This window comes from Equus caballus, chromosome X (assembly GCF_041296265.1).
Source record: "Equus caballus isolate H_3958 breed thoroughbred chromosome X, TB-T2T, whole genome shotgun sequence".
Taxonomy (NCBI): Eukaryota; Metazoa; Chordata; class Mammalia; order Perissodactyla; family Equidae; genus Equus; species Equus caballus.
In genome coordinates this window covers 101,923,378-101,943,695 of record NC_091715.1, presented here as the reverse complement: position 1 = coordinate 101,943,695, position 20,318 = coordinate 101,923,378, and the positions used below count along the sequence as shown (strand labels likewise).

Below are 20,318 nucleotides of genomic sequence, written 5' to 3'. Positions count from 1 at the left end.
TGTTTTTGTTTTGTTTTGTTTTTTGCTTTTTTGAGGAAGATTAGCCCCGAGCTAACATCTGCTGCCAATCCTCCTCTTTTTGCTGAGGAAGACTGGCCCTGAGCTAACATCCGTGCCCATCTTCCTCTACTTTATTTGTGGGACGCCTACCACAGCATGGCTTGCCAAGTGGTGCCATGTCCGCATCTGGGATCCAAACTGGCTAACTCTGGGCCGTCAAAGCAGAGCGTGCAAACTTAAACTTAACCGCTGCACAACTGGGCTGGACCCCCTTTTGCTTTTAATAACAATTCTAGGTTAATATTAGTTTCCCTTCTCTCTACTGATTTCTTTATATGTAAAGGGTATTAAGACAATGTCAGTCATATTATGCGGGTTTTCCGAAAATGAATTGTTTTTGAATTTGAATAAATTTGTATGGCTATGAAAGTAATTCTTTTCGCTGCCTAAAAATCTTTGACTAGTACTCTAGGGACACAGAAAGGCATCCCCGGGTTTGTCAGGGTTACAAAGCATCCTTCACCTCGGCAGACACACAGCACTGGGGAGCACACACTGCCTGGGCTCTGGAGGGGGGGTCCAGAAATTCCATCTCTACCCCACGGTTCCCCATGAGTTTCTGACCCTCTCTGACTTCCCTTTCCTTCTCTGAAGACCAGTGCTAATGATGCTGTCCTGGAATGGATTTATCAGGGAATTTACACAACATGCAACATTGTTCTTTATTATCAGAGGAATCAGGGATCCTGGGTACGAAAAATACACAGAACAACTGCCCCTTTGGGTGAATGAGTGCCCATTAAACATTGGCTTCCCAGCCCCAAGCAGATCTCCAAGCTCAGTCCCAGGGATATACTCATAGTAAAGGAAAAACACAACCAAAGTGATGAGGATGAAGATGATAACACCCAAGGGCTTCTTGTCAGGGCTGTGCTCTCAGGATCCTGGATCAGTCTGTGTGAGGGCCTCCTCTGGGATCTTGCACTGGGCCTTGAGGAAGTGAAGGGGGGGAGTTGGGAGATCAGTAGAGCCCAGGAGCCCCGAGTCTCATTCCCAGGCCGCCTGGCCTCCACTCACTTGGCCCGAATTCCCAGACCTCACCTTGAGCAGAGCGAGAACCTGTGCGGCTTTGGTGTAGTCCCAGTGGCTATCATGAAGGCACCTGTGGCGGAGGAAGGACAGGTGCCATCCATTAGGACCAAAGTGGAGACACTCTGACCGCACAGTGCTATTTCCTAACCTACACAACGGAAACACGTGGCCACGTTTACTGCATCATATGCAGCAGAATGAGTCCTGTGGCACAGTGTGTCATGGGAAAAACTCCTGGTACCCAAATGTTTGCCAATAAGAGAACGAAGTCAATGAAATCCATAAAAGGAATGCACACCTGTTCAAAAGCAACCAGGTAGCTCATATGTACTGAGAGGGAAATGTTGAAGGTGATAATGAGTGAAATAAAAAAGCAAAACAAATTACCTGCAAGCTCCCATTATTCACGCCTCCACTCCTCCCAGCTCCCTCCTGTCCTGTGCACACCCAGCACTCACTTCTGAGACCACTGCAGGTTCATGCCGGACTGGGTGGAGAAAGCCTGCACCATTTCCTGTTGCTCCTGGGAGAGGGTGGGCACAGAGCTGGAGGCGGGTGTGGGAACTGGGATGAAGAGCCCACTGTGAGTCTCCTTGGGGTTGGCGTCCCTCACAAACAGCTGGTCATTCAGGATGCACAGACTGGAGGAAAAGGCGGCCCCCAGACAACTGATGGATGGAGAACCCTACACCCCCAACAATGATCCTGCTCCCACTGCCACTCAGCAACCAGATTCCTTCCAGAGCCCCATACTGGGCCTGCCCCCCCAAATTCCTTAGCTGGTACCTCTGTCCCTGCCACAGAGCCCACCTTTGGAGAGATTATTTACCAGCTTCACTATATTTACAGGTTTGTCCCCAAACCAGAGATGATTTTACACCTGCATTTACCCTGAACAGTAGGAAGACATTGAGTCACAGAGAGGTCATGTGATTTAACCAAGGTCACACAGCTAGGGAGTGTTGGGGCCAGGAAGAGAACCCAGTGTTCCGACTCCAGACCCCATGCTCTTACCCACTAGGCTAGGCTGCTCCTCGGATCTAACTGGTGGCTTTCCACAATACTGAGAAAACCCCGAGGTCAACACCACCACATTCCCACCCACTGAGCCCAGGCTGGGCTGGGTGTTCCCACTCACAACACAGCACTCACCTGGAATTGCTGGCAGAGATGGCGATGAAGGTCCGTGTGAAGGCACGAACAGAACCCTGAGACTTTCCTACCACTTTAAAGACAAACGACAAACAACAGACAACAATACCCCCGAAGAGTCGCACATGCTTTACATGCTCACATGGCGTTACCAGTCAGGGTCTGACTTGATAGTCATGCTGAAGGGGACAGTTGTTCACTGGGAGTCAGGGTGTCAGGAATGGAGCGGGCAACAATAGGAGCAATCTGCTCCCCATGACAGGGACTCTACTATGTGTCCGGCTCTGTGACAACCACTTTAGAAGTTCACTCGATTCATTTTTCACAGCTACCCAAGAGGTGGGTATTATTAGCCCCATTGTGCAAGTGAGGAAACATAGAGGTTAAGTAACCAGCACAAGTTCATAGAGTAAGGATCTGGGATGAGACATCAAACTCCACAGCCTGTGTCCCTGATGCCTGAGCTGTGCAGGGCAGACAGGCATGGACGCAGGTCAGACCAGGATGGTTTGGAGGCAGAGTGGGGACTGAAGAACACAGAGGGAGTAGGAAGAGAGGGGAAGGGATCAGGGAAGCTGGGAGAGTTCTGAGGGGGAGCCCAGCCACGGGGAGGGAGCAGTGGGGCCTCTAGTGGAGACTCCGCATACACTCACCTTCCTGGAACACCCCGTTGACAGAGAAGCACAGCATCCTTTCCTGAAAGGGAAGAGCCCAGGGGCTCAGTCACCACCTAAACCTCCTACCCACCTGCAGCTTTCTGGGCCTGCCTGAGGGAGGAAGCAGGTGCTCACCGTCTGGAGCCACTGGTCCACCACGAAGGAGCTGAAGTCATGCTGAGTTGTGGGCAACACACAGAGAGAGCGCACGATGTCATGTTTTGTACTCTTCAACAGCTGAAGCCGCAGGTCTGTGGGCGTGGGCGGAGGAGAGCGAAGGTCAGGGGCTGCCACACCCTGGGCCTTGAAAAATCCCTCCATGACCCTTTTCCCTGCCCAATCTTCCCACACGCACGGGGGTCCTTGAGCTTCTTTATATTCCTGTTATCCTTGACGTACTCGCACAAGCTGCTTCTGGGAGAGAAAGAGGAACAGGAGGTGGTGGTCTGTCCACTGGGTATTTCCAGGAGCTGGCCTGTGTCTGCTGGGGAGCCACAGGGCCCAGGAACAGAGTCTGAGCTGTGATACTCACGGGGCTGGGTCCTCGGGGTTGAAAGGGATGCTCAGGGAAAAGCAGGCCTTGTCAAGGTAAGCACCGAGAAGACCCTGTCGGTCTCCAGAGTCATAGGTCAGGTAATATCTGTGGGGGAACAGAAGGGACAAGCTGCATGTGTGACCTGGGCTCCAAATGAGACTTCAAAGACCCAAGAAGCAGACCTGAGCTTAGGCGGCATCCCCCGGCCCAGCCGTCCCCTTCCTCAGATTCCCAGGAGTACTTACTGCCGCAGGAATTGCAGAACCAGACTCTTCAGCGCATCAGATTCAAAGAAGCTTCCCTGAAATTACAACAGTTTTCAGGACCACAGCTGATACCCCTCCTCATGCACCGCATAAATCTCTGCTTGGTCCTCCCGCCTCACCTTGCAGGTTGGTAGCCTCTTGTGGGCTTCAATACCAAAGTTAGTTGGTGGGCGTGACTCCTGGCTATCCTGGGAAAGGGAAGAGCAAGTCAGCAGTGCAGACCAGCAGCTGGTGCTGGATCATCTGGGAAAAGGATGGGTCCAGCAGGAGGTGAGGGTCAGGGGTCAGGTGTGAAAGGGCCCTGGAAGTTCCATGGGCAAGGTTACATTTGGGATCATCATCAAGGGGTCCCTGAAGCCTTGGAGAATGTTGTTGAATAAGACTGAGAGCCTTTGTCAGGTGCCCACATAGGTGTGTACCACCACCCTCCCACCATGAGGTTTAAGGCTCAGGTTGAAAAATGTAACTTGGGGAAGACCTAAAGGGGTTGGGAGCAGTTTGTGGGCAGTGTCAGTGTCAGTTAGAGGAGTCAATGATCAAGGAATACAATTACCAAGCTTAACAACTTGGGGAACAATTCCAGGATGGAGCTGCCAAAATCAAGACAAAACAGAAAAGTGAAACTGTGGAGGTGTCTTTCCTCATGAAAGCAAGCAGATTTACATCAGAGACACAGCCCGGGGTGTCCCACCTTCAATCCGTGTTGCAGCCCTCCAGGGCCCTGGGCTCCTCCCCCATGGACTGACCCATAGGAAGAGGGCTTGCTTGCTCTCCCTCCCTCTCTCCTTCCCCCCACCCCTTCCCCCTGGGTGGCTCTCACCTAGACTGCTCTGACTGCTTTCCCATGCACAACATAGAATTTGGCTCCCAGGTCTGGGGCTTCCTTCCCCTCCCTGCCCACCTTCCTTTCTCCAACATCTCACTGAGGGCTCCAGAGCGGAGAGGGAATGGGGTGGGAGCCCAGGGCTCTGCTACCTCACTGGGGGTCCAGCATTCTGCCAGGACCAGGACACCACCAGGGATGGCCCATGATGCTGGAGCAAGGAGGTGAGTGGGGCTGGGCTTAGGAGGCAGGGAGGGAACAGGTGGGGATGAGGACAGAGTGAAGTTAGGAGGAAAGAGATGAGAGAGACACAGGGGAGTAGAGACAAGGGAGAGAGAGAAAGCAAAGCAAAGCAAAGGGAAGAGAAAAAAACTCTGCCCTGGTGGTGGGGGTCAGGGAAGAAGAGAGAAGAAAGGGGTGATGGCTCCCCTGCTGCAGCCCTTTCCTTCATCTGCCGTGGCTGGCCCTGGACCCGAGGTCGGAATGGAAAAGGTGCACTTGTTGGGCTGGGAGGGCAGTGGATGTTGGTTGACACTTTGTCACCTGTGTGAGCTCAGTCTGAACTGCGAATGGGAAATGGAGCAGCCCCGGGGGCGAGACCTTCCCCAGAAAGAATAAATAGTCAGGCCCCAGCTCAGCACGAGGCTGAGGGTCTGTGGCCCCCTCTATGACCACCTTCTCTCCTGATGGCCCCTGTGCACTGGTGCCTGTCTTAGTCGAGTCCTTGTCTGAGGAATCACACCCATCTTGGGTGACCCAGGGATACTCTGAAGGTCCAAGCAGGATGATGTAACTTGTGGAGGGAGGGAGGGGCTGTGCCCTTGAGAGGCCTGTCCTCTAAGCACAGGTGAGGGGCACAGAAAAGAAATGGCAGGGCCTGTGGTCCACCCAGAAGACCAGGACTGCTGCCTCCTGCAAACAGTCACTGTCAGCGGTAGCTCAGGCTCCCAGGAGGCAACAGAGGGTACAACTGACCTTATGTTGGTTGACTTATCTGGGAAGGTGGTGCACAGGGAGTTTCTGTCTGCGCTCATCTCTTCTGGCTCCAGCCCTTGGCCCTTGTCCAACTTCCCTGCAGCCTTCACCTGTGATTATGAGGAGGAACAACGTGGACCAGAGGAAGAGAGCCAGGATGACCCTGCACCCCAGTTCCTATGTTTGCTAACAAATCCACTTCCGGCCTCTTGCCACCACCCCATGAGCCCTCCCACCTTCCCTTTAAAGAAGGATCTGGGTACTGAACCTCACCTCGTTGCTGGGGAGGTTCAAGTTCTTGATGTTGGAGGCATTCTGCATAGTGGTGGACAGGCCAGCCAGCTGGCAGGGTTTCGTGTTGCTCAGGTTCCAGGGCAAAAGCTATGATGAGGAAAGAGAGTGAGGACCTCAACCAGGGATATCTGAGACGAATCTGCCTCTTCTACCTGAACTCTCCCCATTCACCATCAATCCCAGCAGTGGGCCCAAGTCCTCACCTTGGGCATGTTCTCTCCATGGATCTGCAGGGAGGCAGCCATGTCATTTCCAGGATTCGGTACCATTTCCACACCAAGGGTCACCAAGGCTCAAAGAGGCCGAGAGGAGGAAATGAGAAGGCTGAGAGGGGCCCAGCTGGTACAGCCCCGGCACCAACCCCTCCCCAGGTTTCCATCCCTAAGTCTCCTTCCCAACAATTGGACCCCTCTGCCCTCACCCTCCCTAGAATTACTGCTGGAGCCTACCAGGGTCAAAGCGGAGTTTGTGGATGTCAAGAGACTGCCGGGAGACATCATATAGTTTGTGCATGGTCAGCTGCAGAGTTAGAGATGGGATTTAGTGGCTCTGAGTCTGAGGTGGTGAAGGGAGGTAGTAGGCGGGGGTGGAAGAGGTGGGTCTGCATGTGAGTGCACAACTCGTTTGAGTCTGCACTAACTTTATCTGCTTCACCTTTTCTGACTTCAGCTCCTTCTGCACAGAGCAGGGTGCATCAGAGGGGCTGACAAAGATAGATATCTGCAAAGAGCACAAGAGGGGCTGGGTAAGCACCAGGAAATCTGAGCCTTGGGATCAAGCAAGACCTTGCCGCTGTCCTGCCCCCTCGCCCCTCGCTAACCCTGGTCATGTCTTTGACACACACCCTTTCATTATTCTTATCCCAAATCTTGCCGTTGATATTCTTCAATGCAAAGGCAATGTTGGCATTCTCAACGAAGAACTGGGCCTGCATTTTCTCATAGTGAAACTATGGGGAGAGTGACAAGAGAAACAGAATACGAGACCAGAGGAAACAAAATGATCATTTACAGGACTATTTTAAACTAGAGGCACTTTTCCTGGTGTCTCCTATAAGCAAGCAGGTATTCAATTCTTTTCCCCATTATTCTCAAGTGCGGAATTAGCTCTAAAGCTTCTTCCCATTGTGCTCTGAAGCCTTCAAGGCTTTGAATCTAGAATTCCCAGCAGACTCGTATTTGATGTAATCCTTTGTATTCCTTGTTTTTTTTTTTCTGTCTTGGCTGTATTATTTTTAAGCAAAGAAAATCCATGAAAATTAAAGCAATTTCCATACTGTCAAAAGAAAAATATCAGAAATTTGAAAATCTGGGAGTAAATATTCGCAAACAATATTCCAGAATTTGTGCTAATGTGCAAGAACCTAAAGGACTTTTGTTAATCAGTAGAGAAGGGGACAAAAGATAACAACAAATAATTCACCTAAAGAGCAAACTGCTTTGCCAGTAAACACCTGGAAAGATGCCAAAAAGCACAAATTGAAGAAATGAAAATCTGGATGTCACAACAAGTGAAAAAATCAATTTGCAGGAAATTATTTATGTGATTGCCAATTTTAAAAAGATCATATCTATAACTACATGACTAGCTAAATATTTTAAGTAGGTATATGCATTACCTAAAGAGAAACACATCTGCCATATGTGCACCCATCTATTTACATTGGATATCTTGGATATCTGTGAGTCATGGTGAGGGGGTCGTACAGATGGAAGGTGCAGAATGATTTCATTGTCTAAGTATGTGTTTTTAATGTTTAACATTTTGCAATTAGGCAAGTGTGTTGAGAGAAACAGTTGCAAATATCTAATTACCAATTGACAATAAAGTCCACATATATGTACTATGTTATAAAAATGTTCACATGATACGGTTTTATAAAAACTTTAAAAATTCAACTTTGGCTTGACAGTTTCTGTGCGTACGTGTGTGCATTTCTGTTTTAAACTTCCCTCACCCCATATGTTCACATGTCGTTCTTCTATACCTCTCTCAGAGGCTGGCCTTCCTCTCTCAGGGCACAGAGATCCAGGAAGGGATTGTGGATAACGAGTGGAAAATTCCAGAAAGTAGTGGAAAATTCCAGGAAGTTCTTGCTGATGCACTGGCATACAGGCTGTTGCCTCCTTCCCTCTTCTTTGCAGAACCCTCTGGACTTTCAGAGCTGCAGTGCTGGCTCCGACCACTAAGGTGCATCTGTTTACATTCCCTATATGTTTTTAAAATGAAAAATATAATTCTTCTACTTTTATTACAGTGACCCGCCAAACCCTTGTTCTTTTCTTTATATTTTCCAGGTCTGTGTTTTTCCTTTGTTTTGGTATTATCTCTCTCTGGGATGGGCTGGAGGTAATTCCAGCAAAGTGACTATTTTCAGAACATTCTGTTACTTTGCCCTAACTTAAGAAAATGCCATATATTGCAGCAAGAAATTAGTAAAGCTAGGCATGGAGAGGTCATCGCCACTCCATGGAGGTCTATTTCAGTCTCTGTTTTTCCAGGTAGCATCTGAATGACTCCAGACAAGCTGCAGCACCTCATTAAACCTCAGCAACCTTGGAAAGCTGGTGATTCTGACTTCAGAGTTCCCCTGGGAAGAATACATGAAAGAATAGATGCAATGTAGCAAGTACAGAGCCTGGCCTGAGCTGGCACTCAGAGTGCTCTGGGTTTGCAGAGTGAAGGAACACAACGCAATGCAGCTGACACAGAGACTAGCACACAGAGTTCCCTGAGTTTGTAGCTCCAAGTATCTGGATCCCAGGCCTCCTGACTCCAGTTGGCCTCCTCTGCAGGGGTGGCGCAGTTGGAAACAATTTCCTGGGAGGTACGCTGGTAGCAAACTCAGGGGGCAGTAGCTCTAGGAGGTTAAGTTTCGTCTGGCCTCCAGGGCTGTCTTCTCTCTGCCTCTGAGGAAGAGACTTCCTGTAAGGACTCCATCTTGTTTGTGTGGCCCTGACAAAGAGGTTTGGGGCATTTTCTCACCTTCCTCGGAAGCCGTCCCTGATCTCCCCCAAACCCCTAGCTCCAGACGCCACAGATTCTCTTCACAAGCAGCCTGTGAGGACATTGGTGACAAGTCTCAGGCTTCAGGCCACACCATGCGTGAGTTGGTCAGCATGAGGCCTTGGCCTCAGAACCCCACAGGGCAGGAGGGGTTCTGGGTCCCCTTCCCCACCTCAAGCCACGGGACACTCAGCCAACCCCCCTTTAGAGGAGGGGTGGTGAGGGCCCGGGCTGACTATTTTCCAGTCTCCTGAGGAAATGGGCCAAGTGGCCCCTGACACACCTATCCTGGTTCTATACAGAAAACCTCCCCTCTTATGGAAGTGGTCATGGCTGAGGTAAAATTTTTTCCCTGGTTGAGGGGAAAGGCCTGAGCTGTGTGGTCGTCTCAGGTCCATGGTTCCGAGAGTGGGGAGAGTTACCCAGATGGGTGTGGGGGTGTGGGTTGGTGTAAATTAACATTCTTTGGATTCATTCTAGAGGTGGGGGAGGGCCACGCTTACTCTTGAATCTTGTATCAACTATTCAAGGTAGATTATTACCCCTCATGGAAGTTTCCGGAGGCTTGCTTTATGGCCCAGCATATGACTTATTCTAGAATGTTCCATGTGTAGTTATGTGCATTGCTCTATGTCAATTAAGTAAATTTGTTAATTTACTTCAATCACATTTTAAATCTTCTCCATCTCGCTGAATTTTTGTCCGTCCTTTTAGATGTCACTCAGCGAGGTGTATTAAAATTTCCCATTGTGACCATGGATTTAACCATTTCTCCATTTCCTTGTGTCAGTTTTTGCTTCCCATATTTTGGCTGTATGTTAAGACGTGTGTGCAAATTTTGAATTTTTTATTAATATCTTCTTATAGCATTGAACCTTTCATTATAAGGAAATTTCCCTCTTTTCTCTAGTAATGTTTTCTATTTAAAGAAGTGGGGGCCGGCCAGGTGATGCAGTGGTTAAGTTCACACATTCAGCTTTGGCAGTCAGGGGTTCACTGGTTTGGATCCGGGGTGTGGACCTATGCACCCCTTGCCAAGCCATGCTGTGGTAGGCGTCGCACACATAAAGTAGAGGAAGATGGGCAGGGATGTTAGCTCAGGACCAGTCCTCCTCAGCAAAAAGAAGAGGATTGGTGGCAGATGTTAGGTCAGGGCTAGTCTTCCTAAAATTCAAAAAAAAAAATAAAGAAATGTACTTTTTCTTTTACTAATATGGTTATTAAGTAGCTATCAGTAAGCTAGTGTGAAAATGGTACACATTTTGCCAATTGTTTTACTTTCCAATATTTTAGATTGTAAAGTTTTGTATATGTCTCTTGTAAGGAGCATTTAATGGACGCCTGAGTGTGACAATATCGATTTTTCTGTTTTGAATATTTAGTATGAAACTTTTAATGTAAATATAGGTATAATTTGGTTTCTATATTCCTTATTACATTTATTTTTGCCTGTTCTAAGTTCCTTTTTCTTCTGCTTTCTTTTGAAATCATTATTTTTAACTATTAAACTGTTATCTCATTTTGCTAGATAGTTAAAAATTCTTCTGCCTTTCTTGTCATGTTTACCTTTAAGATTACAATGTACATTTTAGAATTTTCACAGTCTATTGTAAATTAGATCTTTCAAGGTCCTCAGATAATGAAGGGACCTTGCAACACTTTGATTCCATTTACCCCTCCCATTTTATTGTCATGCATTTTAACTCTATGTATATTTCAACCTCCAAAAGAACTTATTATCATTATGCTATATAGCCAATACTTATTTAGATTTGCCTACATATTCACAAATGTCATTAGTCTTTCTTTCCTGCACCTATGTGCCTCCATCTGGGACCATATTTCTTCTACCTGAAGAAGAACCTTTAATATTTCTTTTAGTTTGAGTTTTCTGATCACAAATTTCCCCAGTTTTTGCCAGATTCACATCATTATAAAAGGCATGTCTTTTCTTTAGGAATGTTTTTCCTTAAAGCATAATTTTTCTCCTATCAATATTGTTAGACTACTTGATATCTTCTTACTTTTGGAAACTTCTCAACCAAGATCTCTTCAAATACCACTTCTCCACTATTCTCTCTCATTTTTCCCGGGACTCAGACTAACCATGTGTTAGACATGTTCATTATGTCTCCTTTTATTCTCTCCCTCTCTCTTTTCGTATTCTCCATATTCTGTTTCTCCAGGCTTCATTCCAGATATTTTCATCAGACTTCTCTCTCATTTCTATAATCCTTCCTCCTTGCAGGGAACTCACCTTTGATCCTGGAACCATAACACCAAACTTTCAGGGTCGATTTTACTATCACCCTAGAGCAGAAGAGGGAAGTGAGAGTTAGAGATGATAAACAACGTGTCCCGGGTCACCTAGCCTGAAACGGGCAGAGCAGGGACTAACATCACAATTAAACCCTAGTCCCAAACCCTTTCCTCTGTGCTTATTTTCTTCTTGGCTGTGAATGCTCCCCACCTCTCGTCTTCCAGGAAGCGGAACCACAGTGAAATCTTTCAACCTTTTGAGCCCTGTGATGCACTTCTTTTTAGTTTAGAGAAGTCAGCGATATTCCTTCATTAGCCATGATATTTACCCATTACTTTTTCTGGTATTGGAACTAATGATGTGTTGTTCTCAATTTCAGGGCGAAATAACCAACCTAAATTCTTAAAAAGAAGAGAAAGATGCTGGGGTATTTACCGAAGGAGATATAGTAATTGGTCTGAAGAAGTCAGTTCTGGCATTCATCCTTCATCTCACCAGCAGCAAGATGGAGATCCTGAAACAAGTGATGCTCCTGTGGACACTGGAATAAGATAGTAAGTGACCAGTCAGCATGGCTGGAAAGTACCAGCCAGTGGAATCCATAACTCTGTAGTTCAATATCACTTTTCTCTCCAGTCTGGAAGAGTGAGGAAAGACAGGATCAGGTTAAGGGTAGAGCAAACTTTGTTGTAGCCCTGGTATCAGTGGGGCAAACGTGTAGAGACGTTTTGAGTATATATCGACTGCTTCTTTGTCTCCACTTCCCCACAGTGCTCCCTATGCCATTCCACCCTGTCATCGGAGAGGCACTTTTCAGAAACAAGACCAAACCCACGTTAACATGGAGAGAGAGCAAAAGCCTCCAGAGAGAAGAACGGAGGGGAACAAGCAGGATGAGACCTCAGGGAGCTGGTTCAAGATCACAGTGAGTGTCCTGGCAAGATGGACTTAATATTTAGGAGAAGATGAACACAGGGTGTTGTGCTGGACTGGTGTAGGGATGCTAGGTACTCTTCTGAGGCAGAGGAGTTGGTCATCTGTCATTTTATTACCTAGAGTTAACATCCTAGTCATATAAAGGCAGACTCAGAGCAGCAGCAAAAAAGGAACAGACTGACTGTAGGGAGAATGGGAGAGGAGAATGGGAGAGGTTATCTAAAAGCCAAGGAGGAAACTACTGCCAAGGAGATGGAGCACCTCCACCCAGCAAGGCTCATTTGGCTCAAGCTAGTGTGGGAGAGGGTTGAATCTCGGGTTCTTGTCAGAGGGGCAGGCCAGGTCTGCCTTAGGTAGGATCTCTTGGAATTTTATAAAAGAGAGTACATGTTAAACATCTTAAGTTGATTATTTGAAGAAAAGTATTTGAACGGAAAAAAGGGTATTTAGGAAATCCATGTCCGGTACAAAAGTTATAAATAATGGATATTGTTCTATCTTAAGAAATTATTTTAAAGCCTGAAAAACAGGACTGAAAGGAAGATATGGGGGGGGGGTCTTATCTTAACCTTAGATTCCATTATGTCAATTTCCTCTCTCATCTTCTCTCACTCCTAGGTTCCATTTGGCATAAAATATGATGAGAAGTGGCTGCTCAGTTTGATTCAGAAGCAATGCAGTGTCCCCTTCACCCCAGTCGAAGTAAGAGGACAGAGAGGTGGAGAAGTAGAAACAAGGCAGCTTGAGGGTCCAGATGGGCAGGGCCCTCTGGTCTCGTATTCTGTTTCTCTTGTCACTCTCCCCATAGTTTCACTATGAGAAAATGCAGGCCCAGTTCTTCGTTGAGAATGCCAACATTGCCTTTGCATTGAAGAATATCAACGGCAAGATTTGGGATAAGAATAATGAAAGGGTGTGTGTCAAAGACATGACCAGGGTTAGCGAGGGGCGAGGGGGCAGGACAGCGGCAAGGTCTTGCTTGATCCCAAGGCTCAGATTTCCTGGTGCTTACCCAGCCCCTCTTGTGCTCTTTGCAGATATCTATCTTTGTCAGCCCCTCTGATGCACCCTGCTCTGTGCAGAAGGAGCTGAAGTCAGAAAAGGTGAAGCAGATAAAGTTAGTGCAGACTCAAACGAGTTGTGCACTCACATGCAGACCCACCTCTTCCACCCCCGCCTACTACCTCCCTTCACCACCTCAGACTCAGAGCCACTAAATCCCATCTCTAACTCTGCAGCTGACCATGCACAAACTATATGATGTCTCCCGGCAGTCTCTTGACATCCACAAACTCCGCTTTGACCCTGGTAGGCTCCAGCAGTAATTCTAGGGAGGGTGAGGGCAGAGGGGTCCAATTGTTGGGAAGGAGACTTAGGGATGGAAACCTGGGGAGGGGTTGGTGCCGGGGCTGTACCAGCTGGGCCCCTCTCAGCCTTCTCATTTCCTCCTCTCGGCCTCTTTGAGCCTTGGTGACCCTTGGTGTGGAAATGGTACCGAATCCTGGAAATGACATGGCTGCCTCCCTGCAGATCCATGGAGAGAACATGCCCAAGGTGAGGACTTGGGCCCACTGCTGGGATTGATGGTGAATGGGGAGAGTTCAGGTAGAAGAGGCAGATTCGTCTCAGATATCCCTGGTTGAGGTCCTCACTCTCTTTCCTCATCATAGCTTTTGCCCTGGAACCTGAGCAACACGAAACCCTGCCAGCTGGCTGGCCTGTCCACCACTATGCAGAATGCCTCCAACATCAAGAACTTGAACCTCCCCAGCAACGAGGTGAGGTTCAGTACCCAGATCCTTCTTTAAAGGGAAGGTGGGAGGGCTCATGGGGTGGTGGCAAGAGGCCGGAAGTGGATTTGTTAGCAAACATAGGAACTGGGGTGCAGGGTCATCCTGGCTCTCTTCCTCTGGTCCACGTTGTTCCTCCTCATAATCACAGGTGAAGGCTGCAGGGAAGTTGGACAAGGGCCAAGGGCTGGAGCCAGAAGAGATGAGCGCAGACAGAAACTCCCTGTGCACCACCTTCCCAGATAAGTCAACCAACATAAGGTCAGTTGTACCCTCTGTTGCCTCCTGGGAGCCTGAGCTACCGCTGACAGTGACTGTTTGCAGGAGGCAGCAGTCCTGGTCTTCTGGGTGGACCACAGGCCCTGCCATTTCTTTTCTGTGCCCCTCACCTGTGCTTAGAGGACAGGCCTCTCAAGGGCACAGCCCCTCCCTCCCTCCACAAGTTACATCATCCTGCTTGGACCTTCAGAGTATCCCTGGGTCACCCAAGATGGGTGTGATTCCTCAGACAAGGACTCGACTAAGACAGGCACCAGTGCACAGGGGCCATCAGGAGAGAAGGTGGTCATAGAGGGGGCCACAGACCCTCAGCCTCGTGCTGAGCTGGGGCCTGACTATTTATTCTTTCTGGGGAAGGTCTCGCCCCCGGGGCTGCTCCATTTCCCATTCGCAGTTCAGACTGAGCTCACACAGGTGACAAAGTGTCAACCAACATCCACTGCCCTCCCAGCCCAACAAGTGCACCTTTTCCATTCCGACCTCGGGTCCAGGGCCAGCCACGGCAGATGAAGGAAAGGGCTGCAGCAGGGGAGCCATCACCCCTTTCTTCTCTCTTCTTCCCTGACCCCCACCACCAGGGCAGAGTTTTTTTCTCTTCCCTTTGCTTTGCTTTGCTTTCTCTCTCTCCCTTGTCTCTACTCCCCTGTGTCTCTCTCATCTCTTTCCTCCTAACTTCACTCTGTCCTCATCCCCACCTGTTCCCTCCCTGCCTCCTAAGCCCAGCCCCACTCACCTCCTTGCTCCAGCATCATGGGCCATCCCTGGTGGTGTCCTGGTCCTGGCAGAATGCTGGACCCCCAGTGAGGTAGCAGAGCCCTGGGCTCCCACCCCATTCCCTCTCCGCTCTGGAGCCCTCAGTGAGATGTTGGAGAAAGGAAGGTGGGCAGGGAGGGGAAGGAAGCCCCAGACCTGGGAGCCAAATTCTATGTTGTGCATGGGAAAGCAGTCAGAGCAGTCTAGGTGAGAGCCACCCAGGGGGAAGGGGTGGGGGGAAGGAGAGAGGGAGGGAGAGCAAGCAAGCCCTCTTCCTATGGGTCAGTCCATGGGGGAGGAGCCCAGGGCCCTGGAGGGCTGCAACACGGATTGAAGGTGGGACACCCCGGGCTGTGTCTCTGATGTAAATCTGCTTGCTTTCATGAGGAAAGACACCTCCACAGTTTCACTTTTCTGTTTTGTCTTGATTTTGGCAGCTCCATCCTGGAATTGTTCCCCAAGTTGTTAAGCTTGGTAATTGTATTCCTTGATCATTGACTCCTCTAACTGACACTGACACTGCCCACAAACTGCTCCCAACCCCTTTAGGTCTTCCCCAAGTTACATTTTTCAACCTGAGCCTTAAACCTCATGGTGGGAGGGTGGTGGTACACACCTATGTGGGCACCTGACAAAGGCTCTCAGTCTTATTCAACAACATTCTCCAAGGCTTCAGGGACCCCTTGATGATGATCCCAAATGTAACCTTGCCCATGGAACTTCCAGGGCCCTTTCACACCTGACCCCTGACCCTCACCTCCTGCTGGACCCATCCTTTTCCCAGATGATCCAGCACCAGCTGCTGGTCTGCACTGCTGACTTGCTCTTCCCTTTCCCAGGATAGCCAGGAGTCACGCCCACCAACTAACTTTGGTATTGAAGCCCACAAGAGGCTACCAACCTGCAAGGTGAGGCGGGAGGACCAAGCAGAGATTTATGCGGTGCATGAGGAGGGGTATCAGCTGTGGTCCTGAAAACTGTTGTAATTTCAGGGAAGCTTCTTTGAATCTGATGCGCTGAAGAGTCTGGTTCTGCAATTCCTGCGGCAGTAAGTACTCCTGGGAATCTGAGGAAGGGGACGGCTGGGCCGGGGGATGCCGCCTAAGCTCAGGTCTGCTTCTTGGGTCTTTGAAGTCTCATTTGGAGCCCAGGTCACACATGCAGCTTGTCCCTTCTGTTCCCCCACAGATATTACCTGACCTATGACTCTGGAGACCGACAGGGTCTTCTCGGTGCTTACCTTGACAAGGCCTGCTTTTCCCTGAGCATCCCTTTCAACCCCGAGGACCCAGCCCCGTGAGTATCACAGCTCAGACTCTGTTCCTGGGCCCTGTGGCTCCCCAGCAGACACAGGCCAGCTCCTGGAAATACCCAGTGGACAGACCACCACCTCCTGTTCCTCTTTCTCTCCCAGAAGCAGCTTGTGCGAGTACGTCAAGGATAACAGGAATATAAAGAAGCTCAAGGACCCCCGTGCGTGTGGGAAGATTGGGCAGGGAAAAGGGTCATGGAGGGATTTTTCAAGGCCCAGGGTGTGGCAGCCCCTGACCTTCGCTCTCCTCCGCCCACGCCCACAGACCTGCGGCTTCAGCTGTTGAAGAGTACAAAACATGACATCGTGCGCTCTCTCTGTGTGTTGCCCACAACTCAGCATGACTTCAGCTCCTTCGTGGTGGACCAGTGGCTCCAGACGGTGAGCACCTGCTTCCTCCCTCAGGCAGGCCCAGAAAGCTGCAGGTGGGTAGGAGGTTTAGGTGGTGACTGAGCCCCTGGGCTCTTCCCTTTCAGGAAAGGATGCTGTGCTTCTCTGTCAACGGGGTGTTCCAGGAAGGTGAGTGTATGCGGAGTCTCCACTAGAGGCCCCACTGCTCCCTCCCCGTGGCTGGGCTCCCCCTCAGAACTCTCCCAGCTTCCCTGATCCCTTCCCCTCTCTTCCTACTCCCTCTGTGTTCTTCAGTCCCCACTCTGCCTCCAAACCATCCTGGTCTGACCTGCGTCCATGCCTGTCTGCCCTGCACAGCTCAGGCATCAGGGACACAGGCTGTGGAGTTTGATGTCTCATCCCAGATCCTTACTCTATGAACTTGTGCTGGTTACTTAACCTCTATGTTTCCTCACTTGCACAATGGGGCTAATAATACCCACCTCTTGGGTAGCTGTGAAAAATGAATCGAGTGAACTTCTAAAGTGGTTGTCACAGAGCCGGACACATAGTAGAGTCCCTGTCATGGGGAGCAGATTGCTCCTATTGTTGCCCGCTCCATTCCTGACACCCTGACTCCCAGTGAACAACTGTCCCCTTCAGCATGACTATCAAGTCAGACCCTGACTGGTAACGCCATGTGAGCATGTAAAGCATGTGCGACTCTTCGGGGGTATTGTTGTCTGTTGTTTGTCGTTTGTCTTTAAAGTGGTAGGAAAGTCTCAGGGTTCTGTTCGTGCCTTCACACGGACCTTCATCGCCATCTCTGCCAGCAATTCCAGGTGAGTGCTGTGTTGTGAGTGGGAACACCCAGCCCAGCCTGGGCTCAGTGGGTGGGAATGTGGTGGTGTTGACCTCGGGGTTTTCTCAGTATTGTGGAAAGCCACCAGTTAGATCCGAGGAGCAGCCTAGCCTAGTGGGTAAGAGCATGGGGTCTGGAGTCGGAACACTGGGTTCTCTTCCTGGCCCCAACACTCCCTAGCTGTGTGACCTTGGTTAAATCACATGACCTCTCTGTGACTCAATGTCTTCCTACTGTTCAGGGTAAATGCAGGTGTAAAATCATCTCTGGTTTGGGGACAAACCTGTAAATATAGTGAAGCTGGTAAATAATCTCTCCAAAGGTGGGCTCTGTGGCAGGGACAGAGGTACCAGCTAAGGAATTTGGGGGGGCAGGCCCAGTATGGGGCTCTGGAAGGAATCTGGTTGCTGAGTGGCAGTGGGAGCAGGATCATTGTTGGGGGTGTAGGGTTCTCCATCCATCAGTTGTCTGGGGGCCGCCTTTTCCTCCAGTCTGTGCATCCTGAATGACCAGCTGTTTGTGAGGGACGCCAACCCCAAGGAGACTCACAGTGGGCTCTTCATCCCAGTTCCCACACCCGCCTCCAGCTCTGTGCCCACCCTCTCCCAGGAGCAACAGGAAATGGTGCAGGCTTTCTCCACCCAGTCCGGCATGAACCTGCAGTGGTCTCAGAAGTGAGTGCTGGGTGTGCACAGGACAGGAGGGAGCTGGGAGGAGTGGAGGCGTGAATAATGGGAGCTTGCAGGTAATTTGTTTTGCTTTTTTATTTCACTCATTATCACCTTCAACATTTCCCTCTCAGTACATATGAGCTACCTGGTTGCTTTTGAACAGGTGTGCATTCCTTTTATGGATTTCATTGACTTCGTTCTCTTATTGGCAAACATTTGGGTACCAGGAGTTTTTCCCATGACACACTGTGCCACAGGACTCATTCTGCTGCATATGATGCAGTAAACGTGGCCACGTGTTTCCGTTGTGTAGGTTAGGAAATAGCACTGTGCGGTCAGAGTGTCTCCACTTTGGTCCTAATGGATGGCACCTGTCCTTCCTCCGCCACAGGTGCCTTCATGATAGCCACTGGGACTACACCAAAGCCGCACAGGTTCTCGCTCTGCTCAAGGTGAGGTCTGGGAATTCGGGCCAAGTGAGTGGAGGCCAGGCGGCCTGGGAATGAGACTCGGGGCTCCTGGGCTCTACTGATCTCCCAACTCCCCCCCTTCACTTCCTCAAGGCCCAGTGCAAGATCCCAGAGGAGGCCCTCACACAGACTGATCCAGGATCCTGAGAGCACAGCCCTGACAAGAAGCCCTTGGGTGTTATCATCTTCATCCTCATCACTTTGGTTGTGTTTTTCCTTTACTATGAGTATATCCCTGGGACTGAGCTTGGAGATCTGCTTGGGGCTGGGAAGCCAATGTTTAATGGGCACTCATTCACCCAAAGGGGCAGTTGTTCTGTGTATTTTTCGTACCCAGGATCCCTGATTCCTCTGATAATAAAGAACAATGTTGCATGTTGTGTAAATTCCCTGATAAATCCATTCCAGGACAGCATCATTAGCACTGGTCTTCAGAGAAGGAAAGGGAAGTCAGAGAGGGTCAGAAACTCATGGGGAACCGTGGGGTAGAGATGGAATTTCTGGACCCCCCCTCCAGAGCCCAGGCAGTGTGTGCTCCCCAGTGCTGTGTGTCTGCCGAGGTGAAGGATGCTTTGTAACCCTGACAAACCCGGGGATGCCTTTCTGTGTCCCTAGAGTACTAGTCAAAGATTTTTAGGCAGCGAAAAGAATTACTTTCATAGCCATACAAATTTATTCAAATTCAAAAACAATTCATTTTCGGAAAACCCGCATAATATGACTGACATTGTCTTAATACCCTTTACATATAAAGAAATCAGTAGAGAGAAGGGAAACTAATATTAACCTAGAATTGTTATTAAAAGCAAAAGGGGGTCCAGCCCAGTTGTGCAGCGGTTAAGTTTAAGTTTGCACGCTCTGCTTTGACGGCCCAGAGTTAGCCAGTTTGGATCCCAGATGCGGACATGGCACCACTTGGCAAGCCATGCTGTGGTAGGCGTCCCACAAATAAAGTAGAGGAAGATGGGCACGGATGTTAGCTCAGGGCCAGTCTTCCTCAGCAAAAAGAGGAGGATTGGCAGCAGATGTTAGCTCGGGGCTAATCTTCCTCAAAAAAGCAAAAAACAAAACAAAACAAAAACAAAAGCAATCGGAATGCCCAAGAAATCTATGAAAAGCTATTCAACCATAATAATCCATAAAATCACAACTGCAAACATTGACATAAGGTACTGAATGACAAAAGAAAGCTGAAGGTTGCTATCTTGAGGAAAATACATTGTGTGTGTGTGTTTGTGTGTGCGTCTATTGATATACTGTGTATAGGAAATGTAGGGCAGCCCTGACGGCCTAGTGGTTAAGTTTGGTGTGCTCCACCTCAGCAGCCTGGGTTCGGTTCCTGGATGTGGACCTACACCACTTGTCTGTCAGTGGCCATGCTGTGGCAACGGCTTGCATATAAAAAGAGGAAGATTGGCAACAGATGTTCGCTCAGGGAAAATCTTCCTCAGCAAAAATGGAGATGTATAAAGTCATTACTTAACAAAAGTACAATGTGGCAGGTGAAACGTGGAGACCGCATACCTCTGAGAGGCAGGCATTTCCTTCCTTACCTCAGTGTCCCCCCTCCTTGGTGTGAAGAACAACTTTTGGAGACTGGGAAAGATAAAGAATCATTTGTGTGAAAAATGGCCTTCAGGGTAAGTTCTGGAAGCATCCACAGGAGGACCTTTCTGGATACTCAGGAGCAAAGGGAAAGGAGATGGGCTTAGATGGAAGGGCAGTCCTTGCATCCCTCAAGGATGAAGGACCTGATGAGGACATAGCCCTTCAGCTCGACACCCCCAGGACAGCCCCCAGGTTGCTGCTGTCTGCAGCTGAGAACCAGGAGTGCTCTTCGGTAAGTACCTTCCCAG

General features: G+C 49.3%; 2 protein-coding genes across 4 annotated transcripts; one reads left to right on the top strand and one right to left on the bottom strand.

The window, feature by feature from the left end:
• Positions 1-697: 697 nt before the first annotated feature.
• On the bottom strand, positions 698-6,754 carry LOC100060201 (nuclear RNA export factor 1). 2 transcript variants are annotated; one of them, XM_070256783.1, is made up of 17 exons: positions 6,638-6,754; positions 6,448-6,513; positions 6,243-6,312; positions 5,997-6,085; positions 5,773-5,880; positions 5,500-5,609; positions 4,255-4,291; positions 3,821-3,889; positions 3,681-3,736; positions 3,433-3,540; positions 3,256-3,314; positions 3,036-3,151; positions 2,898-2,940; positions 2,245-2,317; positions 1,551-1,733; positions 1,102-1,162; positions 698-990 (listed from the first exon to the last, which is right to left on the bottom strand). In XM_070256783.1, exons 1-17 carry the CDS (start codon positions 6,725-6,727, stop codon positions 937-939), a joined length of 1,392 nt encoding a protein of 463 aa, XP_070112884.1. In that variant the 5' UTR covers positions 6,728-6,754; the 3' UTR covers positions 698-936. The 2 variants fall into 2 exon arrangements, with proteins under 2 accessions (XP_070112884.1, XP_070112883.1); XM_070256782.1 differs by having other exon boundaries at positions 6,614-6,736.
• Positions 6,755-8,646: 1,892 nt separating this feature from the next.
• LOC100060240 (nuclear RNA export factor 3) lies at positions 8,647-18,837 on the top strand. Of its 2 annotated transcripts, none has more exons than XM_005614432.4 (21): positions 8,647-8,898; positions 11,439-11,613; positions 11,831-11,984; positions 12,614-12,697; positions 12,804-12,908; positions 13,033-13,098; positions 13,234-13,303; positions 13,461-13,549; positions 13,666-13,773; positions 13,937-14,046; positions 15,255-15,291; positions 15,657-15,725; positions 15,810-15,865; positions 16,006-16,113; positions 16,232-16,290; positions 16,395-16,510; positions 16,606-16,648; positions 17,229-17,301; positions 17,813-17,995; positions 18,384-18,444; positions 18,556-18,837. In XM_005614432.4, the coding sequence occupies exons 1-21, from the start codon at positions 8,895-8,897 to the stop codon at positions 18,607-18,609; spliced, it is 1,824 nt and encodes a 607-aa protein (XP_005614489.3). In that variant the 5' UTR covers positions 8,647-8,894; the 3' UTR covers positions 18,610-18,837. The 2 variants fall into 2 exon arrangements, with proteins under 2 accessions (XP_005614489.3, XP_070112882.1); XM_070256781.1 differs by having other exon boundaries at positions 8,695-8,898; positions 12,804-12,932.
• The last annotated feature ends 1,481 nt before the right edge of the window (positions 18,838-20,318 follow it).